We start from the raw sequence: 17736 nt of genomic DNA, 5'->3' as shown, positions 1-17736 counted from the left end.
TAGCCTACTATAAGATAAAACTAGGTTATAGGAAGTTAACCTGAAATTATGTGGAAATTACACTTAGGCCTATCATAAAGTTTATTATTATTATTATTATTATTTATTTTTTTAAGTGTCTGCATTGACTGTAAACTCAGTATATTGATTTGGATTGTATTTCAGATGCAGCTCAGGATTGGTTCAGCGCTCCACATTAAGAAGCCCTGCGTGCTGAGTTGTGGCCTCTGGGGGGCGACGGAGAGCCCCCACCCCCCCCCATTTCTGTAAAAACAACATCTCACCTTCTTTCTTTAGTCCAAGTGCTGGAGCACGTTTGAGTGACCATGGAGTGCGTTTGCTGTCATGTTGTTGAGCGTTAACACGGCGTGAATATTAGAAGAAGGGGGCACTTTTTTTTTTTTTGTGTGTGTGTGTGTGTGTGTGTGTGGCGTGGATACGAGGAGCCACAGTCGAGCCATGGCTGCACGGGAGGAAGGAGAGGTTTTGCACAGTAAAATAAGGCACCACGACGGAGCTGGAAGTGTAAACAGCACAGAGGGCTTCAGGAACGGCTATGTGAAGAGCTGCGTCACCCCTCTTAAACAGGACCATCAGAGGGGATTTTTGCTAAACGTGTGCAGGTTTTGCAACGAAGACATACTAAACTCTAAAGTGTTGAAGGTCTCTGCCCTGTACGTCGGCGCGTTTGTAATCTTCGCGGTTTCTTTTCTAATATCTAGGAGCTTGCAAAGTGACTCGCAGTGGGATTTGCGGACTTTCTTGTCAGGCTTCTCCCAGTCCATCAGTCCTTTATTCAGCATAGGATGTGCTTTCTTCTTTCTGACGTTTTACCTGAGGAGGAAAAAGAAGGAGAGCAGTAAATGTTGGCTCCTGTCACTGCCAGCATCGTGTTACCTCGGGGATTTTTTGGTTTTGCGCTTTTTGCAATGGGGAGAGGACCAACACCAGATGCAAATGGTGGGCAGGTTGTTATTCGTGTTGGGATGTGTGGGTTTGCTCACACTCATCCCCACTCTGAAACTCAAACACAGTGTTCTTATACTGGTTTTCGCCAGCATTGTGTGGCTTGTTTCTTTCACAAGTTTGAGCGGTCTGCCTGCTCTCCTCAGACCTCTCTTCGCCTGCTTTGCGGGGGTTTGTGGCTCCCTGTTGGGGCTCTGTTTTGATCGTTACTACCCGACGAGGGAAGCACCGAGTGGGATTTCCACTACGGAGGAAAAGGTCCCAGTGATCAGACCTCGGAGAAGGTCCAGCTGTGTTTCACTTGGGGAAACGTCGACCAGCTATTATGGCAGTTGTAAAATGCCTCGCAGACCTTCGTTGCCCTGTATATCCAGAGAACAGGTAGGTCTTTTGCCCCCCTGCAGGACCACGGCTGTTTTTATTGTTCAAAAAAGTATCTAGGCCCGATGATCACCAACAGCTACCCCGATTGCACATGTGCATCAGAGGAGGAAAACACCCAGGCTTATGTCACGAACAAGCCCACACAAAGCAAATCATACGAATGACCTACAGAAAAAAAAAAACCCAAAAAACACATCAAAACAAAACATCTTAACCATTTCTCCAAATGATCAGTCTAAAATTAATATTTAATAAAGTAAATGGCCTCTTATCGATACAAGCATTCATAGAAAGAAAGTGCAATGTATTAAGAATTGCCTTAGCAGGCGACCATTATGCCATTAATTATTTCAGTGTTATTGTAGGCTACTATACAGTCCCATATGTGTTAATATCAAACAATGGCTTTGTCAAAATTTAATTTAACAAATACAATTTCAGCATTGACTTAATAATGCAAACTGTGTTTTATATCCTCTAATAACTTAAAGATAAAATATCCACATTCTCACCATGCTATTGTGGGAAGCTCTTTTGCTGACAGCTCTTCTTGCTATCATTTTATAATGTTTACAAGGACTGCAACATTTCAACGATACGTTTTTCACTATGCAACTACCGGTAATTTCACTGGTTTTTTTATGGTTAATCGGTTTTATTAATGTTTTTAAAAAAAAGAAAAAGAAAACAGGTACATTTCTTAATTAAATATGCAAACTTTATGGTGTCTTTTTGGACACGCTCAAATGAAAACCTTTGTGCAGTGGAGAAACTAGCACATTTAAAGGCATAGGTTTTTTTTTTTGGCTCTGGGAAATGTAGACATTTTTCAACATTTCATGAAATGTTTAAAGCAAACAAACCAATCAATTTCATCTTGAATATAACTGACAGTAAATACCTTAGTGAGTTGCAGCTTTAATGTTTTTTCCCCTACATTTTGCTGGTAAATGATCACTTATAAGATTATAGACCAGGTAATCGATGAATTGTGAGTGCCTGTCTACATTATCCTGCAAGAGTAACAACACAGCCAGCAGCAGCAGCACAGCCATTGATGTGGCCTATGCTCCCCTCTGACTGTAGCAGTCAACAAAACAAAAAGATGGTGAGCACACGCAGGGATTAGTCAGTGTCCACAGACTATGTGTTTCCATTTCTTTTAGTAAGATTGTACACACAGGCTGCATAAAACAAGTGTGTTTACACACAGCAGCCAACAGATCCAATCCAAAGCCAGGCTCTTTTTTACTTTGCATGAGCTCTGTAAACCAGTACACCTTTATCAGGTTATATCAAAACAAAATGAAGACTTATCATGCAGCATACTATAAGTACAAAAAAAATAGAAAATACATTTGTTTCAAGCTGTTGGCTTAGATTGTATGTAGACAATGTAGAAAAATGCAGACACATTGTGACTATTATTTTGAACAGTGTAGTTGAAGACAAATGTGCAGTTTTAAGTTGAAGCCATCAGCTCACACGTATTGTGTTTATGTCCTTGGAGCTTTGTTAGTAATGATAAGACAACTAAAAATATATAAGTCCACTTTGTCTCAGTTGTGCAATTTCCAGCAGTTGTTTCTCCACTTCATTGTGTTTAAGGCTTTAAGCAGAATGGCCCACATTTAAACTATAGGCCTTAAACATGGCACGCACACTCAAACTGAACAAACACGAGTAGAAAAAAACAGGTTGAATCAATCAAACGATTATGTATGGTGACTGTAATATATTTTAAAGTTTTGTGGCCTTAGCTCTAACATTTGTTAACCTTTTTATGTGGAAGAGAAAAATATCTACTTGATCCTTGAATGAGGTGTTTATTAAATCAAAGTTTAAACTTTGGTGTGTAGATGTTGCTCTAATAGTATTTTCTGAATAATTGTGATTTATGAAATAACTAAATAAGACCACATTGTTCATTTGGACAATTCTTTATCAAAGTATTTCCATATAATATTTTCAATAGATAAAGTTTGAATCTATTTCAGGTAGTTACTTATCTTTTAGTCTAAAAAACGACTTCAGTGTTGACATATACAGGGACTGGTACTTATAACTGATATGTGTCGTGTTTTAGGTTGAGTCTCTGACAGCTACTCTGTATATTATGTAAATAGAGACAAAAAATTATAGGGATTGTCATCCCACTGTTAAAAAAATGATTTTCAACTTGTTGGCCAGTAATATTTGTGTGAAAGCAAAGTTTGAGGACACAAAGATATGGCACAAACATGTGGGACATGACAGTCAGGTGGATTCAAGTCTGGATTGACTGTTAGTTGTGCGTGCATTGTTGAGTGAGTGTGTCTGTTTGTAGGTGTCAGTCCTGTGATTCAATTTGCTGGAAACCTGTCTGGGGTGTTGTGGCCCATACAAGCTGGGAAAGATATTATTTACATATCTGAGACAGCATCATTGCCATGTAGTTAATATGAAAGCATGTTCTCTTTAAAAAAAAAAAAAAAAAAAAATCTAGCTTCTGATGGCATTAAGCATTTCCCCTCCTGAATCTGATAATCAGAACATATAGTCATTGAAGAGAAAACAATTTACTCTCTATGTATTAATGAGCGATTTTTATATTGAAAATACCCCGACAGTTTCAGCGTTATAGGCAGGCAAAAAGCAGAACAAAGGAAATCTCGACAGGGGGTTACTCAGGGTTCACTGCTGATGTCACACATGTTCTTCGTCTTTACACCTTTTAACACACTCAAACCCATCAGCTCCGCTCTGTGCTGTCTGTGAGAGGGTCATTGTTTTATTGACTCTCAGGTGCGAGGAGCGTTTTTTTTTGTAAGCAGCAATGCACGTTTTTTTGTTACAGCAAGTTCATCATCAATAGGGAAAAATAGTTGTTTCTTGGAATTGAAAGTTTTGGTCGGGGATAACACACACTAATGTGTAATCTGTTGTAAAAAGAGAGGAATCAAGTTAAGAGCTTGTCAACGGTTAAACTGATAACTTAAGTTAGTGTTAATTATTTATTACACTGCTGATTAATACAGTTACAGTACCTTTGCTTGAAGCTTTACATCTACCAGAAAGTGCAAACAACTGGAGTTAAACCAGCCAATACGCTTTAGAAAGTCATGATAGTGGAAACCAAACTTGTGGAATATGACCATGCTGTCAAAGTTTCAATGCTTGAGACTCCATGGGGTCTTTACACAAAAAAAATGGAGCTTGCAGACACGATTCCAATTTACATGGAATTACATCTTTTCTTTGTAATTTTTCTAAAGGTCTTGCACATATGCATTCAAAGGCATACATGCTTATGAGTTTGTGGGGGTCTATCCACCTGATGTGCTCCTCTAAGCCGCTCTTGTACTGTGGGTGGCCTGAGAGAAACCAGGACCAGAGTTGTATACTGCATGTGTCCAGAGTTTGTAGGATCAGGGTGGTGGCATTTAGAATATTAGGCATGTTTTTGGTTGTGAGGCTTTTCATTTGTAATGTACATTAAGTTATTATGGAGCTGCAGCTGTAATACCAAATTAATACTTCATCAAAGCCAGAAATAAAGTGTTCAAACTTGTGAATCCACACAGAGAGTTCAGCCTCAGGACAGGCGTGTATTTCTCTTAATGTTAGTCACATCTTTTTCTTCATCCACTGAAAGTGAAGGAAGATGTAACCTTCAGCCTGCTAAAAAATAATATGTCATGTTGCAAAAGGAGTACTTTTTATAATCAGGTGTCGACTGTGGATTTGAACTTCACTGTGTGGAAAAGACATCACCATTTCATTGTTATGGTGATATAAGCATTGCCATTAACACATTACAAAAGTCTTAATTTATCACAATGTAAATTAAATACATTTTATTTATGTAAACAAGCAATGCTTTCTTACTAAACTACATTTACCCTCTGGGAATATGCCTATGTTCAGTGGTCATGCTTTCACACAATGTTGATGCAGTCTAATAAGTTAAAGCTAAAAACTGAGTTATATCGAATATGTACCTTTTTATTTATTTATAGTACGCCATATTATTATTGCAAACTGAACAATGTTATCTCACATGGCATATTTATCTCATGTCCTGCAGGCCTAGTGTAACCTATGGCTCAACATCACTCTTTGGGTTTGACAGAGCTTACTGCTGTAATTTGTGTTAAAGGTGAACTGGGGAGTTGTTGGCCACCGGTGGTGCTGTAGAGCATCAGTTTGATCTGCTGGTCTTTGTGAAGTTTGTTTTTGAGTTTGAAATGCTTGCAGGTAGCTGCACACAAATATTTCCTAGCACGGCGTGCCATAAAAAAGCAATATTGACTGTAAAACTTCACTGGTTATATTTTTAAAATAGAAGTTTTACGGAAAAAATCCTCAAATATATTGTAGATAATTCATGTGGATCACAGTTCCACCTGTTAACAAATGCATAGTTAGTAATGGTAGTGTGCCCTAAAAGGCAGTTATGAGCCAATAAAAGTAGAAGAATGAGAATGCAAGCAAAAAGTGTGAAGAAAAAACATTCAAGGAATCAACTTGACAGATATTTTATAAGATACAAAAAAACGCCAAAAGCTGAACGTAACCACAGCCACGTTTGTTGAGAAGAGAACAAGTTTAATGTAACAAGAATGCCAAGCACAAGAGGTCGAGACAAATGAGCGATTGTGATGGCTCTTTAGAAAACTTAATGTCGTAATAAAACTTGCTGACAGAAGAACAGGCTGAGATTCAGAGGAAACAAGTTACCAAATGAGATTATCTTATTACAGCAATTACAAAGAAACTGTAAAGCCTTTTACAGTACATCCTATGCAGATTCACCACCATTCAATCCAATTCAGCGATCTGATGATGTCACACATTTTGTCTGAATAGTTTCGACACGTCAGCGCCAGTCTGTTTATTCATTTTCATCACATTATTTAACCAAGGTTGTAAGATATCCACGTAAGAATCAGGCTCATTTAATTTACTGCTCCCAATTTTATTTATTTTGTTTTATAGATACTATTTTTTTTTAAATAGTTGAATAAACTTGTGCAATTATTTGAAACGGTGTAACAGAGGATCATATGTAATATTATCTTTGACAGCTTGTAACTGCGGCTTTAAAGGATCTATTTTGTCAACATAAGTTTTGATGAAAACGTTTTTGTCTGTGTTTTCTGAAAAGTAGGCTTCAAAATTCACATGCACAACCTGTATACATTTTATCTTTTTAATGTCATATTGTGGTCACGTTAGGATTCAAAAGTTTGCTGTATTTGTTTTTTGAAAGGTCATTTTTTCTCGTGCTCCTCAACTCGTGTTCAATGTTGTGTTACTGTCACTGTAGCTGAGCATCTTTTCTATGGTAGGTGTGACTCTTAATTGTGCCAGACTGACTAGGAAGGAAAGCCTGTCGTGATGGCTGTTGGCATATTCCCATATTATACACTGTCTATTTAAACAGCAAAAAGACTGCTTATTTAGAAATCATGAATCATTGGGCAAAGTCTCTGTAGAGGTGTAAGTATCGTCACATTTACACATGGAGAAGAAAAGAAAAAACCCAGCACTGCCCATAAACACATCCTTTTATGCAGTGTTGGAGAGAAGATTGCATGATTTCCCTCATTAGAGATTTATTAAATGTTCATTTTCTGCTGACAAATTTCAGTATCTCCAGTCTGAAAACCTCTTGTTAACCAAAGTTTTCTGACTTGTTTCAAGAGCCAGAGGACAGCTCACAAAATCCCAAATGTACTGCATAAACTTTGTTGTTTTGTTGTGATAGATTTGCATCAAAAGGATCTAAAAAGTTCAGAGGATTGTTTAATTGTGACATGGTGACAAAGGCCTGTAACATTTTGTATTTGCTGATTTCAATGCAATTTTCTAGTGCATTGTCTTTGTCCATAAGTCACATATGTCTCAATTTGAGACCTAGTATTTAGTCAATACAATTTGCAGATGAAAAATATATGCGCCAAGTCCCTGCTTGATGTCTTTTATTCCAAATATCTGTTTTCCATAACAATGATTTTATTGTCCAGCCTGAATGACAACCTGCTCCCTCCCCGAACTACTGTACGTCAGCATGCGACTCTAAGCCCCATTTTTTAAAATAGATGAAGAGAATTAAGTGGAGATGATCATTTCCAAGCAGGATTATTGTATTTTTTTTTTTTTTTTTTTTTCATGGCAAGAATCTGAGAGCTCACTACTGCATGACTAAGACCTTAGGGGCAGAGCTGGCAGTGCGATGTTGCATTCAGGAGGCGAAGGCCCTCTTTTTGTGTGGTTGCCACTCAGCGGGGGCAGGCAGGGGTAAATAACACACTTAACTAACCCCCCATTCAGACGCGAACAGAGAAGCAGGCTGCAGAGAGAAAAGGTTGGAAGGGAGAGCAGTGAAAACGCAGAGCAGCGCTCAGCTGTCACGTTCGCTTGCTGTAAAGCCATGTGGAATGATATAACATTGACGTCACAACCCAGTGACGTACCACAGGGTGATTGCAATGAAGAAAAAAAAAATGCCAAGTCTTATTAATCGCCCTGTAGAATATAGTGTCTGCCTCCAGCAGTGATGAGAATGGGAGAAATTCTTTGTTTGCAGACGCCTTGCAATAGAAAGAGGCTTTCGATAGGAAAAGTTGCCACGGAGGATTACACTTCAGACCACTTAGCTTCTTTAGCTGCAGAAATTCAGACAAAGAAATTGGCTTTTCTCCATTTATGTCTTTCGGTTATTCAAAAGAAGAAAAAAAGTCATAATTTAGAATTTCTATTTTTTTGGCAAATGCATACAGCATTGGGGCAGTAGGGCAGAGAACGCGTAATTAATATCAAATCTATTTTTACACCTTTGTTTTCTCTGTTTGAAAATCCAGTTGTTCATCTGTGTTTTAGAGCATTATGTGTTACACGATGAGTGTACATAATTAGACTTGATCTAAGAGTATATTTTATAATAATGGAATGAAATTGTGTCAGAGGTCTAGAGAGTTAAAATCAGGGCCAAATGAATTTGCTCTTCACACACAATTTACACTCCGCCTTCAGCCTCTTTATCTGTATGCCCATGGAGATGTAAGGCTCATTGCATTTTTTGGTTGCTGTCTGATCGCCTTTTTTTTTTTTTTCTTTTTTTTACCTTTAAGTCACCATAGTCTGAACTACACCACTGCCTAAACACGTGTTAGATACAAGACGAGTAATGTGCGTCTGCAGTGTGTGCTGAAACAAGAATCCAGTTTACTGAGAACATGGTTAATCCTCTACTGCTTACAACATTGTTTTCAGTCTCCTATAAAAACTTGAAATAAAGTTGGATATGAACCCTGTTTTAAGCAATAAAAAGTAGAGGAACATTTTTGGCCATTTGTGACCTCTTGGACGTTCAGGATGCATCGAGAAAACCCAAGAGAACAATACAATCAAATTCTGTTTTGTTGCTCATATTCTTCTTATTTTATTCATACTTGTGCCTTGCTTGAAAATAATGTCAGCATGATTAAGTAACCTTTTATTTTAACTTTTGAATTTAGTACATTTTCACATTTATATAGTGACACAAATTAAGACAATAAAATACGAATACCTAACCTTCCAGTTTTTACTTTTTTTTTTTTACACGTTGAATAGAACTTTAGTTGATATTAATGTAGCTGGATGGACTTTGCGGATGGAGCAAAAGGGCAGTGCCTTAAAATAAAAGCCATTAAATGACTAATGTGCAGTTAAAGGTTACATGTGTCTGTGTCTCATCTTGATATATTTATTATTGTGAACAGTTACTTTCAGTCTTATGCAGTTTTATTTGCAATATGTTGGACTTGAACAATTGTTGGATTCTAATTGAAATGATAAATATGGTCATATTAGTTAAAAGTATAGTAAATGTTACATTGCTGAGCTGGTTATTATGAAGTAGTTCTTTAAGATGAAATATGGGCTGAACTGTGCTGATGTTTAACTACAGCAGAGTGACATGTGACATTAAACTCTGTGTTTAGCAGCTTGTGTAATAGTTGCGATATCAAGACCAAGATGTCCTAATTCATCGCTTAGCAACTCCTCATTGGTGCCACAGGCAGTTTTCATAGTAGGGAGATAAAGATTTTATGAACGCATAATCAGGAGCTGAATCAGCATTTAGGATAAAATATTGTGAGCTTTTTTTAAGAAGATTTCAGTGAATATTCAATATATACTTAATATTTAGGAAATGTACTCTTTAAAGAATTGTCTTGTCACTTTATCCAGACATGCTGCACATGACAGATAGTCTCATCTCACTTTCTTAAATCTCAGAACAAATTTGCAGATTGGCCTGCCATTCTTCACAGGCAGCAGCTGCAGGAGTAAAGGTAGAAAGGGTTAAGTGGATCGAGGTGCCGTGTGTGTGTGTGTGTGTGTGTTTGGCTGACTGCAGAGTGAAACAGGATGCAGCGACTGCATTGTCAGCCTGCTGGTGTGAGTGCAAACAGATGAGGAAATGCTGGAGCGGGTACTCCAAAACTCGGGTTACCCTGGAAACGGTTTGCGTCATGATCACCAGCAATTAGCTTGCAGCTCTTTAGTTTTCATGATAGGTCTACCAGAGCTTAGCCTAATGACTCTGGTGTCTGCAGACACCATGAAAGGAGGGCTCACAATACACTCAAACAAAGTGTTGTTTTTTTTTGCTTAATCCTTAAGAAGGTTGTTGATAAAATACTCCATTAAAAAAAAAATCATATTTTTTGTACAAACTCGGGGTCATGCCTTTGTATTCTCTGCTGTGAGTTGCAATGAGCTGTGAAGCATGTCCCCTCTTTCTGTGTTTGCCCTAATGAGCTGTGATGTCCTGACCTCATCGATCTGCTTATATTATTATACATACAAAGCTTATTTGTTGCTTGTTTTGTGTCTTGTTAAGTTTGGGCTAATTAGACCTTCATTCCCCTCAAATGTCCTCCTATACTTTTTCCAGATTCAACAATGTGTGAAACCGGCATGTGAAAGGACTACATAGATCAGTAATGACGAAATGAAGTTTTTTAAGTTTGAATACCAATTTCTGTTCTCATCAAAGGATTCTGATGACACCACGTGTTTGCCAACAATGCAAACATTTCAGGTGGCTGAGCTTCTCGGTTCAGGATGAGGTTGTTGAACCTTGCATGTGTTGACTGTTCAGTCCAGTGACAGGCTGAGAGAAGACGTATTTAGAAAAAAGAGAGCCAGCATGGCGGTGTAGTTGGATTCAGGTGCTTTGACATACATGGTGTGAGCTCAGGTTTAAATACTTTGCTGTGAGAATTAAAGCATGGAGGGAAAGAGGTGGGGGTGTTTAGTAAGTTTAATTTAAATGAGTACCTACTTAAGGTTTTAACTGACTGTTCTCCAGTAGTCTCCAGAGGACTTTAGTAATGTAACATCATCTTTTCCTTCATTATTGTCACCTGAAAATTGAAAGGAGAATTCACACTCCACACAGGATTTAAGCTTTTTATTTGGATTCAATTCTTTAAATGTTTTTTTAATCAAAGTTTTTTTTTCATCAAAACCTTCACAGCAAACTCACCAAAAATGCACTCACTTGATTGACTTTCTCCGTGTTTTTTTTTATTCTCTCTATCTCTGTTTCTCATTCACTCTGAATTTCTTTCTGTCTTTCTCTGTGCGCCTCTTTTGAAAACGGTGTCAGCACTGCTGCTTTTACACCAAAAGGCTGTTGCTAAGTGACGGTTGACGTCAGCCGCAGCTACAGAGGAGGGCTTGTGTGTGTTTAGCAGCTGAGGGCAGATCCCACTGAAAAGGGCAAAACTGAGAAGCACTATTAGTCACAGCTATGAAAACCTGAACTTCAACCAACGGGATTGACCATTTCCAATTACTGTGCACAAATAATTCGGAGTGACTTATTGTTTAAAAAAAAAGTAAATCTTTGATGAGGTTAAGATAAAAAAAAAAAAAAAATGGAGAAACTTCTCCCAGCCAATCCCCACCCCCTTTTCTTCACTTTTTCTTTGGTTGTCGCTGTCTCCTTTTCTTTCTCACTTTAACCCCATCTGCCCCTCCCCCAACACACACAACACATACAGAGACACATGCACACATTCTCAAATACCCCCCCCCCCCCCCACCTCCTTTCCCCTCAAATAACGCAAGTGAGATTTTGTAGATAGACTTTGTATCTGACCAGTGTGATATCTCCCCCGTATGGCCAAGGCTGTTGTTGATCTGCTCCCCATTGTTCAGTGTAATCAATTCCCCGGGGACATGAATCCCCCCCCCCACCCCTCCTTCCTCTGTCCTGTAACAGCACATGAAATTTGACCTGTAAGAGTGGACCGAGCATATTGCTTATCTACATTTCTTGTGAAGAAAACTAGTGCGTCCCCTCTTTTCACAATGATTCAGTAGTTTCTTTATTTGTAGTTACCACTCGAAAAGGAGTTGTAGTTTTCTGACAGAACAATCCATGGCAGTATCGTTGTGTTTTATGTGAGAAAAAGAAATGACAGTCATTTAGCAGCCTCCATACAGTTGAAGACAGTCATGTAAGCTGCCTCTGTGCTCTGAGGACTGTGTGATATATATGTTTTTTACTTCTGATGCAGGCTGCTGCAGGAGATAAAGCTGCATCAGCACAGACTGCCAGTCTATGGGCAAAGATAGGTGTTTGTATCAGTCATATGGAGCACGCTGATGGCAGAGCGAGCGAGCACAGGGCTGTTTTAATCGCACACCCTCTCTGCAGCTGACGCACACTATGCTGTTCAGATACAGTCAGGGCTGCGGCCCAACCCAAGCTGCTGCTGCTGCTTCAAGTGAAGGCCTCGACTTGATGTGATTGTAAGGATTATTGATTGATTGAGGTTGGATCGACAGAAGTTTAGTGGCCAAAGAGACTTTCTTTCAAGCAGCTAAACTATTGGCAATTTTGTTTAGCAAGAATCTACCCCCCCCCCCCCCCCCGTGGCTTCATGATGCTGATCTTAAACTGTGGAGGGAAAAAGTAAGTACACAGCATGAATATATTTTTACACAATAGTTCCTCCTTACTGTATACCCATACATTGTGTTATTTAAAGGCTTTCCAGCTCTAGTGTGACCCTTTGTCCTCATCTGTCCCTGTATCTACGGATCAACTGGATCAACAGTGGACTTGATGCCACATATCAACAGTAGGCACCCTGGCAATGCACCAGACACCACCAGTCATGATCAGGCAGTGAGAGCTGGGAGCTAGTTAACTGTTTGAACTAGCTTCAACAATATAGGCTGAAAGATAAATTAAGAATTTTACAACATTTCAAATACAGTATTTTACAGTATATTACAAGATTTTTAGCTGGCAGAACGATTTTTTTTTGAAAAATCACGTGTTGACCACAGGTTCAAAACAGTAATGTTATTGTTCATTGAATGAGACTCGTACAAATGTACTTCTGAACCTTAAATCAAGTACAAATCAGTAATTAATATAGGAGTAAATCCATCATTATTGACAAAACATAGCATGCAACACACACAAAAATACTAAATGCTTACATCAAACTGCTGTAATTTTAAAGATCCCATCTTTAATGTGAAAACTCAGAAATTCTAACCATGTCATCGATTAATAGGAAGCAATCAATCTGCTGCACCAGGTTTGACACGGGGCAAATCATCAATATTGTAACTAATCACCTTAATTGCTTGTTAAAGCAAAGATTGCTAAACCCCTGCATCCCTAAACCAAAAGCTAAAAGATACTGTGGAGGTACTCTGCACACTGTGTATACAGTAAAGATCATTCATCGTGTTTTCGACATATTTATAGGCTGTTTGTGCAGCAACAGTTAACTTTTCCAGTGAAGTTAACTGTTAGCATGTCAGAGCAGTGACAGACAGACACAAGGTAAAGGTCACATTCAGGAAGACAGTCAGGCGACACTGCACTCCAAACAAATGTCACACAAAAAGAACTGCAATGAAAGTGTTTTAAGCACATATTATGTGTAATGCTATTGATAGTCATTTATTTTCCCATATGTTATTGAAATACAAATATTCTGACAAATGTAATATACAAAGAAACATAAAAATGCAATTTAAAGGGCCAATCTAAATTGTTATGTAATAAAGTCTGTCTTTAGGATTTCTGTGCTTGATTTAAACAAATCTACACATTTTAGCTCTTACTCAACTTTAGTCTTTGCAAATATTAGTTTTTCTTTTTAATACAGTAAATGGGATTTATAGACAGTAGTGCTTCTTTCAGCAGTGCCACACCATCCAAATTGCAAAGTTGGGCCAAAACGTACACTGCATAAATCTTGGTACACGTTGAGCTTTACCTTTGCTCTCCTTAACTGTGTTTAGTAAACCTAGCTCAGGTTTGTTTGTGTGCCTCTGACTCATCTGACTGTCAGCCAGTATTCCAGTATTTATGCCATATGGCATCTGTCTCAGGTGATGCAGGCAGAGCGTGCAGAACTCTACGTTTATACTTCCAGATGTAAAATGCTGATCTCTGGCTGTTCCACCCTTGTGTCCTGACCTGTCCGTGCAGCCTGCTGAGCTGGGATATTGTGTGAACTGAAGACCTCAGTCACTCTGAAATCCACCTTTCCACCTTCCTGATGACGCAGTGTTTAAACCGGAAACTTCATTTTGTAAGGAAGTGTACATTAGTCGCTTAAAAAGAGCAGTGATTACATTTAAGTCAACTATGTTGTAACCCGTGTTGTACTTTAACACAAGTCTTTGATAGTCATTTGGGATTTATTTTTTCACTTAGCTTAATGGGCAGTGCTTGCTCAGATTTATATTGGTTGAATGCATCAATAGCAGCAGATAATATCTACAAATAAATTGGATATCCTGTGCTTACTTGTTGAAATAGGAGTCATGTGGTTGTTGCATCCTTTGATGAAGGTCACCCACAAATAGTCTCCATGAAATGGTTTGTGCTTATTAGAAATATCCATTCAATTAAAATTGTTGCATTGTTAATGCAATCATACTTTAAGCAAGGAAAGAAGAATGTTTCTTCGGGGTTGGAGCGGGAGTAAACTTGCTGCTGCTGGATGTTGATGTCAAATACAATACAATACATTATAATGTGGTACCCATCATTTCATAAAACTCAATCTTATCCTTATCCTAGTCACATTATTTTATTATTTTATTTGAATCTTTCTTGAGTCATCAAACTTGTGACCTCAGTCTCTTAATCTCTCTCATCCTCCCTTTTTCTTCTCTAACAGCTGGTTCCCCATGTTCCTTTCCGAGAGCGCACAGGCTCATGGCAGGATGACAGTCTCACTTCATTGTGTGTGCTACACAACAGGGAAAACACCCCACCCCTGTGCAAACTAAAGGCCAATAATATCCCTAAAACACCATCTTATTCTCTCAGGTGCTGCAACAAAGTCTTTTTTTGGTCTGCACTCACTGCTGTAGAATGTATGTTCACTTTAGCAAGTCCACATAATGAATTAGAAAGTGTCTGGTTAACCATTGTCTGGCCGTACCAAAGAAAGTGGATCGTGTCATTCTTGTGGGTTATTGCCTTGCATCAGATGAGAGTTTTTTTCCTTTAACATCGAGGAAAAAAAGAAAAAAAAACAGGACTGGTGTACAGTCTTTGACCTATAGTATCCTTAAATGTTTGAAATGTTGCAAGAAGAAAAACAAAGCATTAAAAGTCAGATCACATTTCTCTTTGTAAATCTTAACTTAAAGCTGCATTCTTAAACTTCAGGCGGAGTCATTCTCAACACTTGCTCATAGACAAACAGCTAAACACCCTAATAATGTTTTTACTGTGAGAATGTTTGGAAACTTTTTTTCTGCTTAATATTCAGCAAAATTTGAAAAACATAGTTTTTCAATTGGAGTCATGTTTATGTGCATCACATTAATGCTAATCCAATATGTACTCTGCTTTTATCTCCATTTTGGTCTCCACCAACTCCTGAGAAGTATGTCTGACTTGTGGAGTTTGGTGCCTGCTCTTCACCGTCTATTGAGTGGGTTAATCTAAGCCTTTTAGGAATTGCTGGCCACTATTACTTGCTATATGTTGCAAAGGGCTTTGCTCAGGGTGGATTCATGTTGAGTCTCTGTTAATAATAACAAAGAGTACGGTCTAGTCCTATACTTATATGATGTGGTCGAATATAAATAATAGTTGATTGATTTAAATTGATTAATAAAGCTAAGGAGTCAAGTAATACTTCTAGACATGTTTGTGACTGAGTGTATTGAAGCTTCAGCTTTAGTTTTACAGAAACGTATGATTTTTTATTGCATTGCAAAGTTTCTGTTGATTGTCACAACTTGTAAATATAAGAAAGCATCCAGATAGAATCAGCTTACACTAAATGTTCGAGCTCCATATGATGCTGACCCTTACCTCTCTGCTCTAACCAAGGCCTTCACACCGCGATCAGGAGAGTAGTAATGGACAAGCTGCCACATGCCCTCTGTTGCTATAGAGCACACTAAACAGACTCTCACTATGAATTTACGTAGAAGAGTGTTTCAAATTTGGTTAAATGACTCTCATGCTGTATAATGATTTCAATGTGTTCTCATTTAACTTGAGTAACAACTAGTTTGACAGATGTTGGGCGCCTCAGTGTGGTTAAGTCCGTATCAATTTTGACCTTTAACCTGACAAGTGTACAACTGTAAGCTTCTTCAGCTCTTTTTTTTAAAATTCCACCCTCTGTCCCTTCAATTGAAATGGCAGCTTTGTGAATGTGATACGTGACGTAGAAACAAGAAGCTCCATACGGCCAGCGTTGATCACTTGCTTGTAAATGATTTACTCGACACATTATTTCTGTTGTGGTGTTTTTCTCAGTGTTCTTTGTGTCCCTACTTCCCTGTTAACTCCTCCTCCCACTGCTGGGCTCTGATGGATGGCGTTTGTGTTCACATGCTTGTTATTGGCCAGAGCTCCAGGGCTCAGGCGTTAGGTTGTGTTTATGAGAGGAGCCTGCACTGATTCCATGATAAAACCAGATGTTCCCTTACAAGGCTTCGAGCCTCCCTCATCTAGCTCTCATGTCCATATCAGGTATAACCTTCCTGTTGTACTCGGGCCTTGCAGCCTCCAAACTATAGCTCAGTGTCTGGGGTTTCACGCTGGTCAAAAAAGGTTGTGTGTGAAGGACGTGCATCACAGATTTACACTTCAAAAGAGAGAAAAGGTCTGAGAGTGTATGGTGAATGCAGACTGAACTTTTTTCAGAAGGTCATATTAACAGTCAGAAAAGAAAGAAACAAAAAAGTTATTAAACATGAGCTTCTGAAGATCACATTTACATGCTGTGTTGTGATGCAACTTGAAGGACTTGAAGGTTTTTACCATCGTCTTCCTGTAACAACATGCCTCTTACGAGAGTTCAGATCCAGACTTCTGGAGTGAGTCTTCTCTTTGTGGCTAAACCGAAATATCTTGATTTTCTTTAAATCTAATTACTGACCAAAAAGGTCTACATTTTAGAGACACTCTCCATAATGTCGTCTTACATTTGGAGAAACATTCTGATCCTTCCAGTGGCAAAACAATCTCTTTAAGTGGCAGGTTGGGCATAGTCACAAAGGACTACACGGCAGCCATTGGAGCCTGCCTCTGATTTAGTTGATCTACTGCACAGAATGTAAAAAAATCCTGTGCCTATAAGTCATTTAGATCCAAAATGATCTAAGTTTCTGTTTAAGTCTACTAGAATGCTAGCATTATCCTCTTAATATCCACACTTGGGATAGGAGCAGAAGTGAAAAGTTGCACAGATTCATTCACAAGTCATCTAAAAGATCAAGGTATCACTGCTATCAGATCTGCTCGATAATAACATGCTGAAGGCTTATCAGACGCTTCTGACGTTTATGACGTACACACTAGAAATTAGAGGTGGGGAAAAAAAATCGATTTATGAAGAAATAGAGATTCTTATCTTCTGAGATTTTAAATAGATTCTCTCTCTTTAACTCAGTGGAATGCCAAATGGAGCAGCAAGAAATTCAGCCAGTCTAACAGATGACTGGAGTAGATCCTGAAGTATGTACTAATTCAAAAATAGACTTTGAATCATGAATCCAGAATCGTTTTGGAAAAAATAGAAAATAGATTCTGAATCGAATCGTGAGACAGTAAAAGATTTCCAGCCCTACTAGAAATATGCCGTTCACTTTAAAGGGTAAGCTACCTGGAGCGTGAAGTTGCACATATTTGTTCATTTCAATGGACTGCTCTCTTTTTTGTGGTTTCTTAAAATAAATAAAAAGGCTCTAGTTTTAGATGATTAAGCGCTAATGTCGTTTGAAGAGTTTGGGGATTGAACAAACTGTCCGATCCCGTGTGACTGCCTGTTCTTAAACCGACTCCTTCATTTCTTTTCCCTTCCAGCCTGAGTGGTTATCATGTTTCATACCTTCATG

At 38.5% G+C, this 17736-nt stretch overlaps 1 protein-coding gene across 2 annotated transcripts in view; it reads left to right on the top strand.

Annotated features, from left to right (window-relative positions):
- Nucleotides 1-274: 274 nt before the first annotated feature.
- The window catches only part of pde3b (phosphodiesterase 3B), a 43216-nt gene continuing 25754 nt past the window's right edge, over nt 275-17736 (top strand). Inside the window, exon 1 of one of the 2 annotated variants that reach the window (XM_065952921.1) lies at nt 275-1347. In XM_065952921.1, the coding sequence (XP_065808993.1) occupies nt 460-1347 (888 nt within the window). In that variant the 5' untranslated portion in view covers nt 275-459. The remainder of the gene's footprint in view (nt 1348-17736) is intronic. The other variant, XM_020632481.3, reaches the window with a different exon arrangement.

This window comes from Labrus bergylta, chromosome 3 (assembly GCF_963930695.1).
Source record: "Labrus bergylta chromosome 3, fLabBer1.1, whole genome shotgun sequence".
Taxonomy (NCBI): Eukaryota; Metazoa; Chordata; class Actinopteri; order Labriformes; family Labridae; genus Labrus; species Labrus bergylta.
This window is presented reverse-complemented; position numbering and strand designations above follow the sequence as displayed.